Genomic DNA, 16699 nt, shown 5'->3' with positions numbered 1-16699 from the left:
TAGAAAACCTCTCACGGAAAATAACATATGGATTTTTCATTTGCAATGTCTGCCATGTAATAAAGAATTTCAAGACATGCAACATGTCAAGACTATATAACGGATAATATGAGAATAAGAAACATTAGACAAAGGATGCAAACCCCCAGGTGATGTAGGCATCAGAGTTACCAATAAAGGCTATAAAATACTTTTAATATATTCAAGAAAATAAGGAAATTATGGGAGAATAGACAACAGGGTAAAGACTTTCACCAGAGAAATATACTGGAATGTATTTTTAAGAGAAATCAAACAGATACTCTAGAACTGAAGCTTTCAGCTCTGGAAACAGGTAAACAGAGCTAATTAGGATCCCTTTTAAGTAAAACTTTCAGTAATGCCGGGTAAAATACAACAACAAATGTAACACAGAGCTAACTATGGAAAGAGAAGTTCCCAGGTGACAATACAAAGAGGACACTTAAAGCCCAGAGTGGTAATCTTGTGAGCTGATGCCACCACACCCTGGAGGGAAGGGGTTTTAATCTGCACATAAATAGAGATACAATGTCCATTTAGGAAAAAGGGTCCATACCAGATGTAGAAGACTCTTCCTTTATATCTATATAGTCAGAGACAGAGATGTAAAGTGGCAGCAGAGGTCACAGTGACACAGGGCCCTGGGCCAAGGAGTGTGAACACCTCTGCAAGCTGGGAAAGGTAGGAAGACGAATCCCTCCCTAGAGCCTCGGTGTGGAACGTAGCCTTGGCCACACGTTGGTTTTAGCCCACTGACAATGACTTTGCACTTCTGCACAATAGAACAGTGAGATGATGAATGTGTATTGCTTTAAGCCACTGAGTCTGTGGTCCTTTGTTACAACAGCAAAAGGAAAGAAACTCAGGAACCAACATGAACATGAACCCCAAGCTGCCTGCTGTGCTGGCAGGAAGTTCTTTGTCTCTGAACCTGGGGGAGTCTCCTGTCTTCTGGCAGCATCCACAAACTACCTCATGCTAACTTGACAGCTTGCAGAGGGTTAAATCTTAACCCTGCACAGTTCTTGATATTAAGTTAATAAAAATGATGGTGTCATCATGGGTATTTTTCCATCTTTTAAATACCCTTCAGTCTTCTAATAAAACTACCTCTAATTGAGAGACAGTGTAAATAGTTTTCAAACTTCATAATAAATAACTGTGGTTTTATTTGGTTACTTAAATTATGAGTAATAATATTCACATTAGTAAAAGTTATTAAAATCAACATTGTTTAATGAAAATATCATTTCTTTTTGCATGAACATGTATTAACTACAATAAATGTTCCATGCTTTGTTCTACGATTTACTGTTAGAGCCTTAAAGAATAATATTTTCCTCAAAAGATATTATGGCAAAGGGATTTCTTTTGGTGGAACAGTTCCTACATCAAATCTGGTGCATGGCTCAGGCCACTGGGAACCTAGAGATGATAGATATTAGGAGGCATTATAAACACAAAATGATTTTTAAAGGAATTAAACAACTGGATGTGTGAAAACAAAGAATCTGAGAATATTCTAGTGAAATAAATGTATTTTTCAGCTTAAGCAAGACACTGGGTGAATAAATCTAAAATGAAAAAACCACCCAGAGATCAGCAGTGAGTCATGCATGCAGTGTGACTGATCAAAACCAAGTTGTTTCCAAACCAGTGTGCAGGCTTGATGCCTTCATGAATCAAGTCTGTGTGGCACCAGGCCATCTCGAATACATGTTGATGAGGTATTTATAAGCCCTTCACCATCCCAGCACAAAGCCCACACATGAGCCACAAGATCATCACCTACACATCTGCAAAACACACAGCATGGTGAATAGCACTTTTCTTGTTCAGTAGCCGGTGGCAGGGCACTGTGAGCAGACAGAGATACAGGGACACAGAGAAACAGAGGCACTTCCCCTCACTCAGCTGATAACCTTCCGTGCATTCCTGGGGACAGGATTGTCATAAAATGCACCATGGGTTGATCCTCCTCCTAGGAAAGGAACGGTAGGTCTGTCCTCAGGTTGGAGCAAGGGTGGCCGGAGGATCTCAGAAGAGCTGTTTCAGCACAACCAATAGAAATGTCTGCCACCGTGACCACGAGAGACAGGTCTCCTGCCATCCCGGTAGGCACTTGGGCTCCTGACAAAAGCTGGGCTCAGTAAAGGCTTGAGTAGAAGGCACAGACCTGAGGGATGCCCCAGCAAGAGACAGGAGGTAGGGCCTGGTTTATACTGCTCTGGGTGTATCCCAGCCTCATCCGAATACGAAATCAGAAATTTGCAAAACAGCAGAGCTGGGATGGATCATCTACTCCAGACTCCTCACCTTACAGTTTAAAGGGTGGCAGCCCTGGGAGGCAAAGCAACGTGCTAAAGGCAGAGCGTGGAAGTGGCAGCGCCAGATGAAAAGCACCATGGCAACCCCCGTTCAAGGCCGCTGACACTGAGGACGGGGCCAAGGTTTCCAACGAGGAGAATGAGACAGTGTAAATACTTTGTTCCCCCCAAAACCCCAAATGTTTACTAAGGCACAAAAACTCACCTTAACTAGCTCTCTTCTGAGGGGGCTCTCTTCTGTCTCCGTCTTTCTGTCTGTCTCCATTTCTCTCTCTCAGACACAAACACATACAATTTTGTGAAAGGGGACTTCCTGCCATACAAAGACAGACTTCACATCTTCAGAGAAATACTTGACAAAGCACATTTCCAATTCAAGTCTTTGTGTGAGGTCTGGGCAACTGGCTTATTTTCTAGAACAATAGGTGGTTCCAAAATCAGGAGATCATCTTCCCCAAAGGAAGAGTTCTGGTCCGTGTTGATGAAGCTGGGGGTGTCACATTTCATGAGCCCGTTCGGCTCCTCCTCTGGCCACCTGCTGCATCTGATGGCTTCCTGGAGCCGAACATCACTGTCAAGGGCTATGGTTGGGATACCAGCTTTGGCCTTGTCCAAGCGGTCCACTTCATTGACGTAGCAGTGAAAGAGGGACCTAGATTCGTCATTGTGCTGCCAGAGAACCCCTTGGGCACCAGCGGTCTTCCAAAGTCCGACACAAAGCTGTTCAGTCTGAATCTCTTCTCGGGAGACTCCGCATTGCAATAAAGAAAACCAAAATAAAAGATCGCTCACACTCTAGCTCGGTGACCTGAAGACTTATAGTTTTTGATATCTGCTGAGAGCAAATCCCTGCACAGAGCATGCTGACAAGCACTGGAAGTGAGAGACATCACTTTCGAACACATACAATTACACCCAAGGCAAAAGTCTCGTGAGGGCCCTTGGACCATCCTGAAAAGACATCGCTCCCTGAGAATCCTCAATACTGGTGCATCGCACACCAGTGTTTCTCAGTGGGACACTCAGATCATCTTCATCAGAATTAGTTAAAGTGCTTCTTAAAATGCAGAATTCTGGGGTGCACACCCTCAGAGTCTCCAGAAGTAGGGACCGGCAGTCTGTATTTTCATAGCCACCAAGATCACTAAACATGCTCAGGTTTAGCACCGCGGTCTACATCGGGTCACCTGAGCATCGACAATGCTGTCTCATGGGGTGGGGGGGTGCCATATGTGTCAGTGTGCTGTCCTACCCACGTGTCTCCCCTGATTCTGAGAACTGACAGTGCAGTCCCATTGGGCAAGAAATACCACCATTTCACAATGCATACGCAGGGCGCCTGACTGACAGATACAATCAGTGCTAGGAAAGGGGACAAAACTCAGGTTCCTCATCGCTTGTTTCACTTACTGTGGGACAAATGATCAATTCAAGGGTAATAAATCAGTGTATGAGTGAATAACATGACTCTCGTTTGGCCCACGAGTGCCTGGAAGAGCGAGCCTGGGCACACTGAGAATCATAACAGCCCATCTACTTAATTGTCATCCTCCCCAGATTTATGTAAAGGTTACTTCCACCCAGGCAGTGACCCCTGAAGGGCAAGAATCATGTCTGAACACACTCTCAAATCCAGAACAGAACCTGACAACAATTAGGCTCTGGGGTCTGTGTTTAGCGAGTGTGGAATCTCAGTGATGCCAGCTCTTAGACCTTGCCTTCCCATCCCACCCCTCACGATATGGCCCTTATGACCAGCTCTCCCGGGGCTGGGGCCACGGAACCCATTTACAGGACTGGAAGAATCTGATCATGTAAACCATCCCCCAGATTATCATCAAGAGTCACCTGCATTTCAGGGATCAGTAATCCCAGAAGCTTTGCAGTTCAGGCAGGTGAGGGATTTTTATATCAGCTCTGTCTTCTACTGTGACTGCCTGGGTGACATCAGACAAGGAATTCTCAAAAGCCTGAGCTTTTCCTTTCAGGAATAATCTAAATAACAAATCTCGTTGACCACTCAACAAGTGTGATGTGAAGATCAATGATTTACACAGGAGTACAACATTCACTAGGTCATGGATTTAGAATCAGAGAAAAATCATTTGAGAAAGATTGACAGAATGTAGCTTTAATGCAAATTTAATTATTCTTACCTTTCAGTAAATCATCTTCTTCCCCAACTTATCACTTCACCCAAGTTTAAAAGATGTTTGAGAACAGGGATGAGTGTGCCAGCAATCTGGGACCCAATAACCTAAAATGTCACCTAGGAAAAAGAGGGGAGTAACACATTTGTAAAAAGCATGGTGAGGATGGCGGGGCCATCCCCCAACTCCAGACTAAGAAGCTCTAAGCAGTAGATTTCCTGCCTGCCTGGGGCATCAGCTGATGTGAAAACCCACCCAGAAACCTCACTGTCCAGCAGCTCCTCCGTAACACAGGCTACACTTTCTCAGAATTAAGAATTGGGGCCAGTAACCACTTTGCTGAAGAATAAAGACAAAGAAGAAGAAGAGAGTTCTGCCCCTCCCCAGGGGAGAGCCCAGACCTTGGGCTGCATGCACTGAGCCTACCTCCCAGGAGAAGGATAAACTGGAGAAGGGCGTCCTGCGAAACTGGGACAGCAAATGTTGAGGTGGGAACAAATTGACCGGCTGGCCAGGGACAGCCCCCTCCGTCGCTGCCTTGGCGGCTGCCTCCGCCCCCTCAGCACATCCTGCCCACTTCCGGTGGTTAAGCTGTCAGGGAAACAGTGCTTTGCGACCTGGGGCAACAGAGGCTGCCCCCAGGCCAAGCTGCGGGGGAAATGGGATCTAAACCACCAGCTCCCAAGCGGCAAGCTCCATACCCCCGCCAACAACCCGCCGCCCCCGCAGCCTACAGCACCCCCGGGGCAATATGTCCTGGAGAAGGGTGACCCGGGAATGAGGGGCAGCAGAGGCCACCCCCACGTCAGGCCTCCAGAGAGATGGGAGCTTATCCTCCAGCCCGCCAGGGGCAGAACCCCCTCCTCTCCAACCCCTGATGTCACCGCGCCCACCTCCCAGGAGCAACCTGACCGGGTGTGGGGTTTCAGGCTAATCTTGGGCGGGAGAGGCCGTCCCCAGGCCAGGTCAGGGGAGAGGAGAAGAAGTGGCCCCATTAGGCGGGGCAGCCGGCCGTCGCAGCTGCCTCTGCCCCTCGACAGCATCGCGCCCGCCTCCCAGGAGCAAGCTGACCTGGAGACGGGCATCCGGCTTCTTGGGCAGCAGAGTACGCCCCCAGGTTTGGCCGTGGGGAAGAGGAGAGCAAATTGACAGGCTCCGCGCTGCAGGTCCTCTACCCCTGCCGTCGCCTCCCCCACACTTTAAAGGCACTTCCCAGGGCGCCCCTCCCCCAGCAGGCTAAATGGGACAGGTGTGTCTGGTGATCTGAGGCAGGAGAGGCCACTCCCACACCAGGCCATCGGGGAGACGGGAGCCAATCCACCAGCTCCCCAAGGCAGCCCCCTACCCCCACAGCAGCCACCGCTCCTGAGCCCTGACCTAACGGTGGCCGCCTCTAGGGAGCAGGCTGACCTGGAGATGGACGTCCGGCGAACTAGGGACAACAGGGACCGCCCCCAGGGCAAAAAATGGGGAGAAATGGGAGCAAATGGACCGGCTCCATGGGAAAACCTGCCGCTGCTGCCACCACCCCCAACGTAACACGCCCGCCTCCTGGGGCCAGGCTGACTAGGATACACGTGTCTCTTAACCCAGGGCAAGAGACACCTCCCCCAGGACAAGCCGCGGGGAAGATGGGAGCAAATGTGCCCGCTCCCCCGCTGCAGGCCCCCGACCCCCGCCACCCGTGCACCCTGACTACCCTGCCTCCCGCCCCCAGCAGGCAAAGTGGGAAAGGGTTGTCCCGGGACCTGGCGCAGCAGAGGCCGCCTGCAGGCCACGCGGCACAGACATGGGAGCTAATCCTCAAGCTCCCCCGGGGCAGCCTCCCTATCCCCGCAGCCACCACCTTCCCAGCCCCCTGACTGCACCGCACCCATCTCCCAGGAGCAAGCTCACCTGGAGTCGGACCTCAGGCAAATCTCTGGCGACAGAGGTCGCCCCCAGGCCAGGCCGCGGGGGAGAGAAGAAATGGAGCAGCTCCCTGGAACGGACCCCAACCCCCAGCCGCCGCCGCCGCCGCCGCCTCCCAGGACCAAGCTCACCTGGAGACCGGCGTCCCGCCTCTACAGCAGCAGAAGCCGCCCCTGGCTCCGCCGCGGGGGAGAGCGGAGCGAATTGACCGGCTTCTGTGCGGCAGCCCCCCTATCCCCGTGGGCCCTGCACCTTAACGACACCGCCTCCACTCCCCACTCAGCTTGCTGAGTGGGACAGGTGTGTGCAGCGACCTGGGGCAGCAGAGGCCGCTCCCAGGCCCGGCAGCCGGGAGAAGGCAGCTATTCCAACAGTTCGCCAGGGGCAGCCCCGCTCCGCCCCCTTGCCGCTGCCACCGCCCCCTGACCTAACCGCCCCACCACCCAGGAGCAAGCTTACCTGGAGTCCAACATCTGGCGAATCTCCGGCGGCCAACGCCCCCCCAGGCCAGGCTGCAGGGAAGAGAAGAAATCGACCGGCTTGCCCGGGCAGCCTCCCACCCACCGCCGCCGCCGCCGCCGCCGCCGCCCCCTCCGCCACCCCAGACCATTGCACTAATCTCCCGGGGTCAGGCTGACTGCGAGGATGTGCACTTGCCTTCTGACCCTGGCCACGTGCCTGAGCACCTTCCTGCACCCCTACACTCCCTGTACCTCTGCACCCCTGACACTCTCTGCCCTTCCGCACTGCCTGCACCCCCGCATCCCCTGAACTGCCTGCACCCTCCACAGCCCCTGCACCCCTGCCACCACTTACACCTTTGCACTGCGTACACTCCTGCACCCCTGCTTGTCCCACACACCACCTCTTGGGGCTGTGGCAGAGTCTCTGCTGTTAGACCAATGCACAGGAACTCACATCTTTGCCAGTATATGATGCATCAGTGGACGTCTGGGGTTGGTTGCAGGAAGGTACATGTTCCCGGTCACTAGCCTGGGCCACTAGGGTGATCTCTGTGAGGTCACCCAGGACGGGCTCAGAGATGCTGTTCTCTGGGAAGAGAGGAGTTGAAACCGGTCTTGAGGGCAGAGCTGTGCTCACCAGGTCGTCCACGCTTCATGTTTTACACAGGGTTTCGGAGAAGTGAAATTGATCCGGCCAAGAAAGACCGGCCTGCTGTGCTCCCACCTCAGTCCTGGGCTCTGAGGCAGACCGACTGGCTCCCACCATCAGGACACAGTTTGGGCACCTGAATGGTCCCTTGGAGGCATCCTATCACTTCTCAGGAAGAAGTCTGGCTGCTTCCACCCTATGGCCCTCCCTCCCACTGTGCTGGCCTCAGGAAGGTTCCTTATTTGGGGAAGAAGGCAGCCCACCCCCTACCCCACCCCTCACCTTTCTCTAACCCAGGCTGGTGCTTTCTCTGCCCTTCAGAGTCTGGAAAGCCATTTCTCTTCAGGTATGTCCCTTCTGAGATGGACTTGCTTCCACTCAATTCTAGGCGAGGATGCACCATGGAATGCACTGGCTAAGAGAACCAAAATAAATAGTTTCTTCTGTGAGGTTTTCTGTTTATCTACTGGGGCTGGGCTGTGTGTAGTTTGCTACAGCTATTCGTGCGAGAGGCTAAAGCCACCCGTGTGTCCTTGTTTTCATCTCCCCGCTGCCTTTGGGTTTTCCCTAGACACTCCTGAGACATTTACTTCTTTTAATTTTATTCCTGTTATTACACAGGGGCCCTACTGACATGGAGGTAAGGTGTTGGGGGAGCGGGACAGAGCAGGGCATCTGTAGTCCTGTGATTAGTTCTCATTGAGCCTGTGCCCTGAGCTGTGACCTCCACAAGTGTGTCTCTTTCCCCCACCCCAATTTGGGTGACACAGAAGGTATTTCCCTTCCCCCAGGTAGGTTAGGCTCTGGGAAAATAATTTCTCATAAAAAAAAAAAAAACACAACCCCCCACAATGGAAGAGAATGTTCTGGGTGTATTTCAATAGAGCTATTTTTTCCTTTCCTGGCAGGAACCATGAGGAGTTTTCCTATGATCTTCACTCTGAGAACAGGATACGGTCCTGGAGGTAAAATGCATGAAAAAGAGCAGGGGGCCCCTCTGACTGGCCCCCTGGAGTTGTCACACTCGGACTTCCCCACGCTGAGCCTCCAGCTGGCCTCAGGGACCTGTTAAATCTGCCTGCCCCCGGGGTTCTTACAAAAGCGGGTTCTGCCCTGGGAGCTGTGACTCTCCAAGCCTGCCCGGCTGCCTCTCTGTGTTGGGAGCAGCTTTCCCCCTCAGTTTTCTTGTGGATCTAAGAAGAGCAGTGGGTTTGCAGCTCCCTCAGCTCTGGTGTTGTTTTCAGGACAGAAGGAGCAACTTCTGAGCTCCACACGAGCTGGACCAGAGGCTGGAAGCCTCCCCTCCTCTGCCTCCATGCAGACAATCAGTGGCTGTGGTTCTGGCCGAGTTTCTGAAGATGTGGATTTAAACACACACATCCCAGCCCCCACAGGAGCACACAGTCCCATAAATCCCTACAACTTCCACTGGTAACTACGGAACTGATGAGGACACGGGTTTCGGGGCTGCAGAGGCCTGACTGCATGACTTTCTCCGTGGCCTATTAATGTGGTTGTTATGGGCCTTGTCTGAAGTGGCTTGCTTACCGCACCTGGTACATGGGAAATATAAAATAAGTACTAGAACCTCCACTTTTTCTCCCTCTTGGGCCTTCCAACCTAAAAAGTAATACGTGAACTCAGACGGCCTAGTCACCACAATGAGGTCCGACCAGCCCGGCTCTCCTGAGTGATGGACACTGACTTGCGCATTAACTTGGAACAGTAGGGGAACCGCCTTCCTCTAACTGGGCCTCTCCCCACACCAGGCACGCCCTCAGCTGAGAAGGGGCCAACTCCCCCATTGAGGTGTGTGCTGGTGGCTTCAGTGTGAGCTGGCCCTGCCGGGACATGAACCTGCAGTGAGGTGGAGTGTCAGGAGGAGGGGGGGTCCCTGCTGGGGCAGCAGGGGGCCCGGTAGCACCCTGCGCAGCCTGGTGCCTGGGGCTCCCCAACATCTCCTACGGCCCCCGGGTCGGCTCTGGTCTGGGCCACTCCATGCACCCTCCCAGTATCTTTTCATTAAGTCCCTTTTTTGCTTTTATCAGCCAGAGGTGGCTTCTGTTGCTTGTTCAGTGAAACAGTGCATCAGGAAAGCAGACTATTTCTAAGATCAGTAAAATACGAACTTTGGTCAGCTCGCCGGGCAGACCGTGCAGCACGAATTCCCGCACAGGGCTGTGCAAATGCCTTACGTGAAGGGTCCTCATCATCTGTCTTCAGAGATACAGAAGCTCGTGGTTCAGGTAAAACCTCAGGGAGGGATTGAGGAATCCAAAGCTGGTTGGTTTCAAAGACTAACCGGTCAGACCAGACCCCTGAGCTGTGGTCAGAAGCCTGGCTCAATGTCACGCAGACTCAGCATCCTAAGTGTCCGGTGGGGCCGGTGCTGTTTCCTTTACAGGCTCTCGTTGGGGAGTCACTGTAGCCCCTTACACTCAGCAGGGAATCCAGCCCTCTTAGCCCCCACCCTGAGTGTTCCATGACACAAATCTCGGGAGTGTTTAATTTTCATCTTTGTTTAGGAGGATGAAGGTGGGGCAAGAGGAGAGATAAATTCACACTTAGTGACACCAAGTCACAGCCAGTACCTCCTCCTCGGAGAGCTATGTGCTCCCACAGTGGTGGCTGGGGGGCTGGGCAGAGCCCCTCCTCTGGTCACAGAGGGACTCACTCCTCTGACTGCAACTGATGGGTCGGACAACCAATCCAGAGGGGACAGAGCATCTTTCCCGGGAATTTGGAACTGACACACAGAAATTAATTTCACTCATCTGGGGATTGGGAGGAGGGTGGGAATCAAATGAAACCAGAGCAGGAGAGAAAGTTACAAGTGAATGAGAGAGAGACAGAGAGACTGAACTTGTGAGAGTAAATAGTGTGAAGGAAGGATTACAATCAGGGCACAGAGGAATTCCAGCTCCTGGCAGTCTAGTGTGTCCCAGCCCATCAACAAACCTGCGGGATGGTTAACATCATTCCAGTTTTGCAGATTAGGAAACAGGCTGAAAGAGACGGGGGTTGGCTTTGGGTGCACAGTTAATTTAATTGCCACTGGACCCCTCACTTCCCACTGCCTGAAGGCACCATGATCCTCACAGGGACCCTGCAGTGCTGACAGCCTAGCACCCTGATCAAAGGGACCCTGCGGGAGTGGGAACCTCTCTGAGTTTGGAGAGTTCCCTGCACCGAGATTCCATGCATCAGCCGGCTCCCGCTCACCCCAGGTTAACGTCTCCCCAGCTGTGTAGTCCCCCGACCCGCTTCCCTCCCTGCCAGGCACCCCCGTTCTTACCACCGAGTGTACTGCAGGAATTCAGGCACAGGGATGCCCAAAGAAACACGAGCCCACCGGCTGTACAAACAGCAGACTCCCAGCCCCACCTGGGCTCCATGGGGATAGTAGGTGTCCTCACCTTTCATGTACCTAAGGCAATCTGTTTCTTCAGCTGGAGGCTATAGAGAAAAATAAAAGGTCCAAAACATTGTTCAGTGAGGAATTCCTCCAAGGACCTGACTTCAGAGTCTACAAACAGTTGTGCTGGCCGCTCTTACCCCCGGACTTTGGGTGAGGTGGATTATTGATCAGCACAATCGCCGCTGGCCCAGCTCCTGGGCTTGGCTGCCCAGAGGGGGCTGGGGGAATGGGTAAGGCCAGGGCACTCAGGAAGAGCACAGAGGACCTGACATCTCGCCTCCGCAGTTGTAAACCCTTCCCCAAATCTCAAGGCATCGGACAGAGTGCAGCCACCACAATTATGAGATGTTCCCATCTCTTCACTCACTCCTGTTGGTTCACTTACGTGCTGAGCATCCACTGGGTCACAGGACATGACACACAGGATGGCCGATGGGACAGGCTTGGTACTTCCCCCTGGATCCTGTTCAATCTGATGGAAGGATGATCACTCATAAACGGTTTCTCAAAAGGATACATAGACAGGAGACAAACTGCAGAGTGAATCAAATTTTAAAATATAAATGAAGATCCCCCAGTCTCCCCGCCTAAGGTTAACAGCATAAAGAAAATAGATCTTGCCTTTGATCACCAAGGAAGTGGTCACCCTCTCTCAGGAGGAAAGGAGAGTTAATCTTTGAGCAGGACACAGAAGTGCTCCATCGAATTGGACCAGGACCTCTGCATTCATTCAGCAAATCTGTATAAGCTCCTACTACTTATGGGAATCTAGTAACTATACCCATTCCCAAGGCTCTTGGGCTTTATTAGTCAACAAAATAGACACGACTCCCCATCACTGGGGGCTCAGAGTTTTAGCAGAGAAAACAGGCAACATGATGGGGGTAGCAAGAGCTTGGGGAAAAATAAGAGTGATATGAGCAAACTCAGGTGATGGTGGTGGGGTGGGAGGCAGGCAGGAGGGAATAAGGCAATCCTGGCAGATCTCAAGGAGTAATGAACTTGAAGCAGAACAGATCCGGAGGAAGAAGGAAGAGCCGGAGCCAGAGGCCCCCAGAGTGATGGGGAGAGTGTGGGCGGAGAGCAGAGCAGGCCGTGTCCTCGAAGACTTTGGGACGACTTTGGCTCCTAATGGAATGGTGACCCTTTTAGTGAGTTTTGATGGGATGGGTGATGTCCAATTTATGCTTTTGTTTTGGGTTTTCTTGGGAGGAGGTTAATTTATTTATTTTAGTGAAGGTGCTGTAGTTTGAACCCAGGATCTCATGCATGCTAAGCATGCACTGTATCACTGAGCTACACCCACCCCCTCAATGTATGCTTTTATAGGCTCCCTCTGACTCTGTGTGGATGAGATTGTAGAAAAGCAAAGATGGAAGAAGTAGGCTAATTGGTGTCCAACAAGGGGTTGAAGGTGGCTCCTAGGAGGGTGGGGAACAGGGAGTACGTGGTTAATGAATTCAGAGTAGCCAGAATTTTCTAACAAGCTGGATTTGCTGTCTGTGTGTGTGTAAGAGAAAGAGAGAGAGAGAACATGGTTCCAACATCTGGACCTGGAAAATGGGATGGATGTCCTCTCCATCCACAGGGGATGGGACAAGATGGGGCTGAGCAGGTGGAAAGGGGCTGGAATCAGCTCAGTTCTTCAATGTCATGATTAAGGAGTCTATTAGATATTGCCACAGAAATGCCTAATAGGTAGAGGAGTCTGGGGTTTATTTTCTTTCTTTTTAACATTAAAAAATATAATTTAAATGTATTAATTTTATTATGTGAGTGGATTTGGAATTTCATTTCATGCCAAGGTATATGTTATAATAGCCAAATGGAAAATATATCAGAAAAGGGGAGAAATGAGGGCTTTCACATAAACTGACTGTCCATAACGTAGGTAAAATTTCAATGAAACAGTCTTCAGTGCAAAAACCTCATCTTGGTGTTACATAAAATTAAATGAAAAAGGACTATGTTGATGTATCATTATTTCATGTTACATAGTAGCCCCAAACAAACACACTGTTTAACTATGAGGCTTGTAGAAATACTATTCACTTTATTGACATAAATACAGAAATGCAGAAAGGTTCTAAGGTAGAATAAGCATCTTAGTGGAAATAATAGAGATCTGAGCATTTCACATGATATGTATGGACTGATTCAAAATTTGGAAAAGTAATTTACACAGTAGAACATATGTATGAATGTGAAAGCAAGATGAATGAAAGAAAAAGAATATGAGTATCAGGGAGAGAGTTCCAAATGGAAAAGCCCAATCAGGGAGTTTTGGACAAATCGAGAAATTGATGGCATGTCAATTTCCAATTCTGGTTGCTTCCACCAAAAGTATAGCAGTGAGATAGAGGAGAGACCCAGGACCCAACTCCGAGGCACATTCGCAGTAAATATTTGGAAAAAAGAGGAGACGTTGGCAAAAGACCAGCCAGTGGATCGAAAGCAGAGCGATGGGCTGGAGGCCAAGTGAAGCAGGAACACGGGGGAGGAGAAATGGAAGAGCTGGGTCAAATGCTGCCAAAGGGCCACGCATGATGAAGACTAAAAACTGACCACTATATTTAGCAACGTGGGGTCACTGATGGCCTTGACAGAGCAGTTTCCATAGAGCGAGGGATCAGGGGAAAAGCCAGAGTGGGTGCAAAAGGGAATGGCTCAAGAGAATATGCAGACAGTGAGTTTAAACGACTCATTAAAGATTTGCTGCAAAGACATGGGGTGGCAATTGGTGGGGGCCAATTAGAGTCAAGGAGTGCTGTTTGTTTCTTTTAAGAGGATGGACTTTTATATACTGATAGGAGCCAACTAGCAGGAGAACAAAATAGATGAGGTAGTGACAGAGAGGATGGATGTGGGAGTGACAGCCCGGAGAAGATTGTATGGATGGGCCCCCTGGTGACTTTTGGATGATCTGGCTTTCGATGTCACCTGTAATAAGAGGTGGGGCAGCGAGAGTGAGGTCACAGACATCAGAAGGCGAGCGGATGTGCTGGGAGTTGCTGGTGAAAGTTCTCTTCTGTTGGCTTCAGTTTGCTTGGTCAAAGTAGAAAAGTAAACTTACCAGCTGAGGGACGAGAAGGAAGAGTTACTGGAGTCATGAGCAGAAGATACAAAAGAGCCTTCAGGGACAATGGGACAGTGAAAAGAGCAGAGGGAGACGGGGGGAGTGTGCTCCCAGAAAGTTACGTTTTATCTTTGAGGTCCCCAAGTGTTGGATGTGTGATTGCCCTTCCTGCTGTCTACGAAATAAAAATTGAGTATGGTTCAGGGAAAATGCTATTTCATTCTAAGAGGCTGCCTGTTTCTCAGGAACGGTCATCTTAAACTGCAAACACTACAAAAATGTTGAAAAGAAGAACTTGTGTACCCAATGACCCACTATTTTCTATAAATTTGGTTGCTATTTAGTTCCCCTATCAATACCACAGAACCGATACTGCCTAGGATGGAGATACATCGATGCCTAAATGGAAATGAAATCTGTATCTTTTTCCTAAACTCCATGGCTTCCTTAACATCCCATTCCCCTTGGAATTTAGGGGTGTCCGGTATAAGAAATAAGAAACAGTTTGAGAAAATCCCGGCTCAGAATTACACAGCACAACCTCAGCTCAGAAGTATACAGCCATAAAAATGTTTAGAAGCAAAACTCCATAACTACTCTTAAAGAATTTTGCAAACCTGGGCCTGCCCAGATGTTTCCAAACTGGAAAGGTACTCCAATCAGTTGACTGGTACGGGAACCAGAGGCTGGTCAGCCTTTTCTGTAAAAGCCAGAGAGTAAATATTTTCAGTTTTGCAGATCATTTTGTTGTAACCATGCAGGTCTGCAATAAGAAAGCGAAGAGCACTGGGAGACACGAAACAAATGGGCATGCCCACACCCTCCCTTCCACTCAGGGCAGCTTCTCTGTGGTGGGGAGCTTTGCCACAATGACTTGTTTCTTTGTTTCCATTGGTTTCTTTGTTTCCACCTTACTGCTCAAACTCAGAACTTCAAGTGAGCCTGGTCCTTCAGCATCCATGCAGAAAGAAGGCTGAGCGGGGGTGGGGATCCCACCTGACAGAGAAGAGAGATGGCTTGTCACCATGACATGAGACAATCACACCTTCCGGGGTGAAAGGGAACAAAGATAAGGGAGGGGCACAGCAGTGGGACCCCTGGGTCACCTGCCAGGCTTGCTCTCCCTCCACGGCCACCCTGGGGGCCTGGGTGGTGTTGGAACTCAGCTACAGTGATTAGGCTGAGGGGACTCAGGATAAAGGACCCTCCGTCTCCACACCGGGTTCCAAACGCAGCCTCTCTAAGTCTACCCTCTGAATTTCTGGAACTCAGCTGGAAGAATACATGATCAGGCCAGACCCAGAGCCCAAGCCAAACACGACAAGGGTCACGTGGGGTTGTAACCCGGTGCTCAGCGGTCGGGGTCTCCTTGCAAATCTGCAGAAATCCCTGTTCTGCCTCATTCCTGGGAGAAACCCCACATCTCTTCCTGCTCTGTCTGTTCTCCTCTTGAGGCTATTGTCCTGGAGGGATGCAGTGTCCTTGAACCTGGCCCTCCAAACGTACATAAGCAGCCTGTTCTATAAAACAAATTATGCACTTTTTCACATTTGCCAGTTTTTTGATTCCAGAAAGGCCGCGGGACTCTTTCTCACTGTCTCCTGTGCCCCCACCACTTGGTGGCCCTCTCCTCATGGAAACACGATTTCCCACAACTGCACCCTGCCTCCCAGCTTGTCAGAGGGGAGTGACCCACAAAGACACAGGTGTTTGTGAGGATCCTGTCCCCCAGCAGAAAGCCTACTCCTGGAGCCACGGACAGGGATCTGGCCTCCTGAGACGCTCAGCTCTAATTGAAAGCCTAAACTGGGGACCCCGAACATTGCTGACTGACTTTCTGAGTCACCTGGGCTGGAAGGGCCTGATTTTTCTTTCCAAGAATGGATGTAGCGCAGCCTCCATTTTCAGGGCTGACATTCATGACGTATCTAGTTCCCCCAAATGCACCCCAGGAAGGAAAGGCCCTTCCATCCCACTGGTTAGAAACCCAGCCCAGGGGAGTTCCGAAGCACTGCATTGCTGTCAGGTCCAGCATCCCTGCAGAGTGGCCCCTGCCCCTGAATGAGCCCCTTCCCTGGGCCTTCCCTGCCTCGACATGACCACACCCCAGGTGGTGCTGGGGAAGGCAGGGAGTGCAGTGAGGGGAGGGGGGAAGCAGAGCCCCTTGCTCTGGAGTGAGGAGACCACAGAGAAAGGCACACACCACCCCGACCCTATACCCCAAACTCTTAGCCCCGCCAACACAGGGGCCGCTCTGCGCCCTCTCACCGTGGCTCTCCTGTGAGACTGCACCCAACCCGACATCTGGCACCCAAGCCCTACCTCCCCTCTTATGACAGATCCCGTCTTCTTGGAAACTGCCTAGCAGCGCGTATTCAAGGCCGGCAGTGGGCCTGGCGGATCTGAACTTCAGGTGCCCTACCTGGCCAGCCGTGCGTGCCTGGGCTCAGTCCTCTATCTTGCCCACCGATAGCCTGGGTCCACGTCCGGTGCAAGCGGAGGCCACGGAGCCCAGGCTGATCCCCACACACGGACAGGTGAGGGTGCCCCCGCCCCGCTGCCCCGCTGCCCCGCCCACTGGTGGCAGCAACGCCCCAGCCTCCGGCCGGCGCCACCTGCAGGTCAGGACTTCCGCGCGGCCCTGCCCTCCCCGGCCCCGCCCAGCTGTCCCATAAGCCTCCCC

The 16699-nt window shown here is 51.3% G+C and overlaps 1 protein-coding gene across 14 annotated transcripts in view; it reads right to left on the bottom strand.

The window, feature by feature from the left end:
- The window catches only part of LOC135320495 (uncharacterized), an 80349-nt gene extending 63666 nt beyond the window's left edge, over positions 1-16683 (bottom strand). Inside the window, exons 1-12 of one of the 14 annotated variants that reach the window (XM_064483616.1) lie at positions 16439-16683; positions 14927-15012; positions 14634-14716; positions 11326-11412; positions 10818-10978; positions 10481-10527; positions 7805-7933; positions 7328-7461; positions 6869-6921; positions 4925-5089; positions 4505-4617; positions 2715-3097 (exon numbers count right to left, since the gene is read on the bottom strand). In XM_064483616.1, the coding sequence (XP_064339686.1) occupies positions 4614-4617; positions 4925-5089; positions 6869-6921; positions 7328-7461; positions 7805-7933; positions 10481-10527; positions 10818-10978; positions 11326-11355 (723 nt within the window). In that variant the 5' untranslated portion in view covers positions 11356-11412; positions 14634-14716; positions 14927-15012; positions 16439-16683 and the 3' untranslated portion in view covers positions 2715-3097; positions 4505-4613. The other 13 variants (XM_064483615.1, XM_064483612.1, XM_064483611.1 and 10 more) reach the window with 13 other exon arrangements.
- Between the last annotated feature and the right edge of the window lie 16 nt (positions 16684-16699).

Source organism: Camelus dromedarius, unplaced genomic scaffold (assembly GCF_036321535.1).
Source record: "Camelus dromedarius isolate mCamDro1 unplaced genomic scaffold, mCamDro1.pat HAP1_SCAFFOLD_117, whole genome shotgun sequence".
Classification (NCBI taxonomy): Eukaryota; Metazoa; Chordata; class Mammalia; order Artiodactyla; family Camelidae; genus Camelus; species Camelus dromedarius.
Note: the sequence above shows the minus strand (reverse complement) of the source record. Positions and strands in the feature narration are given on the sequence as shown.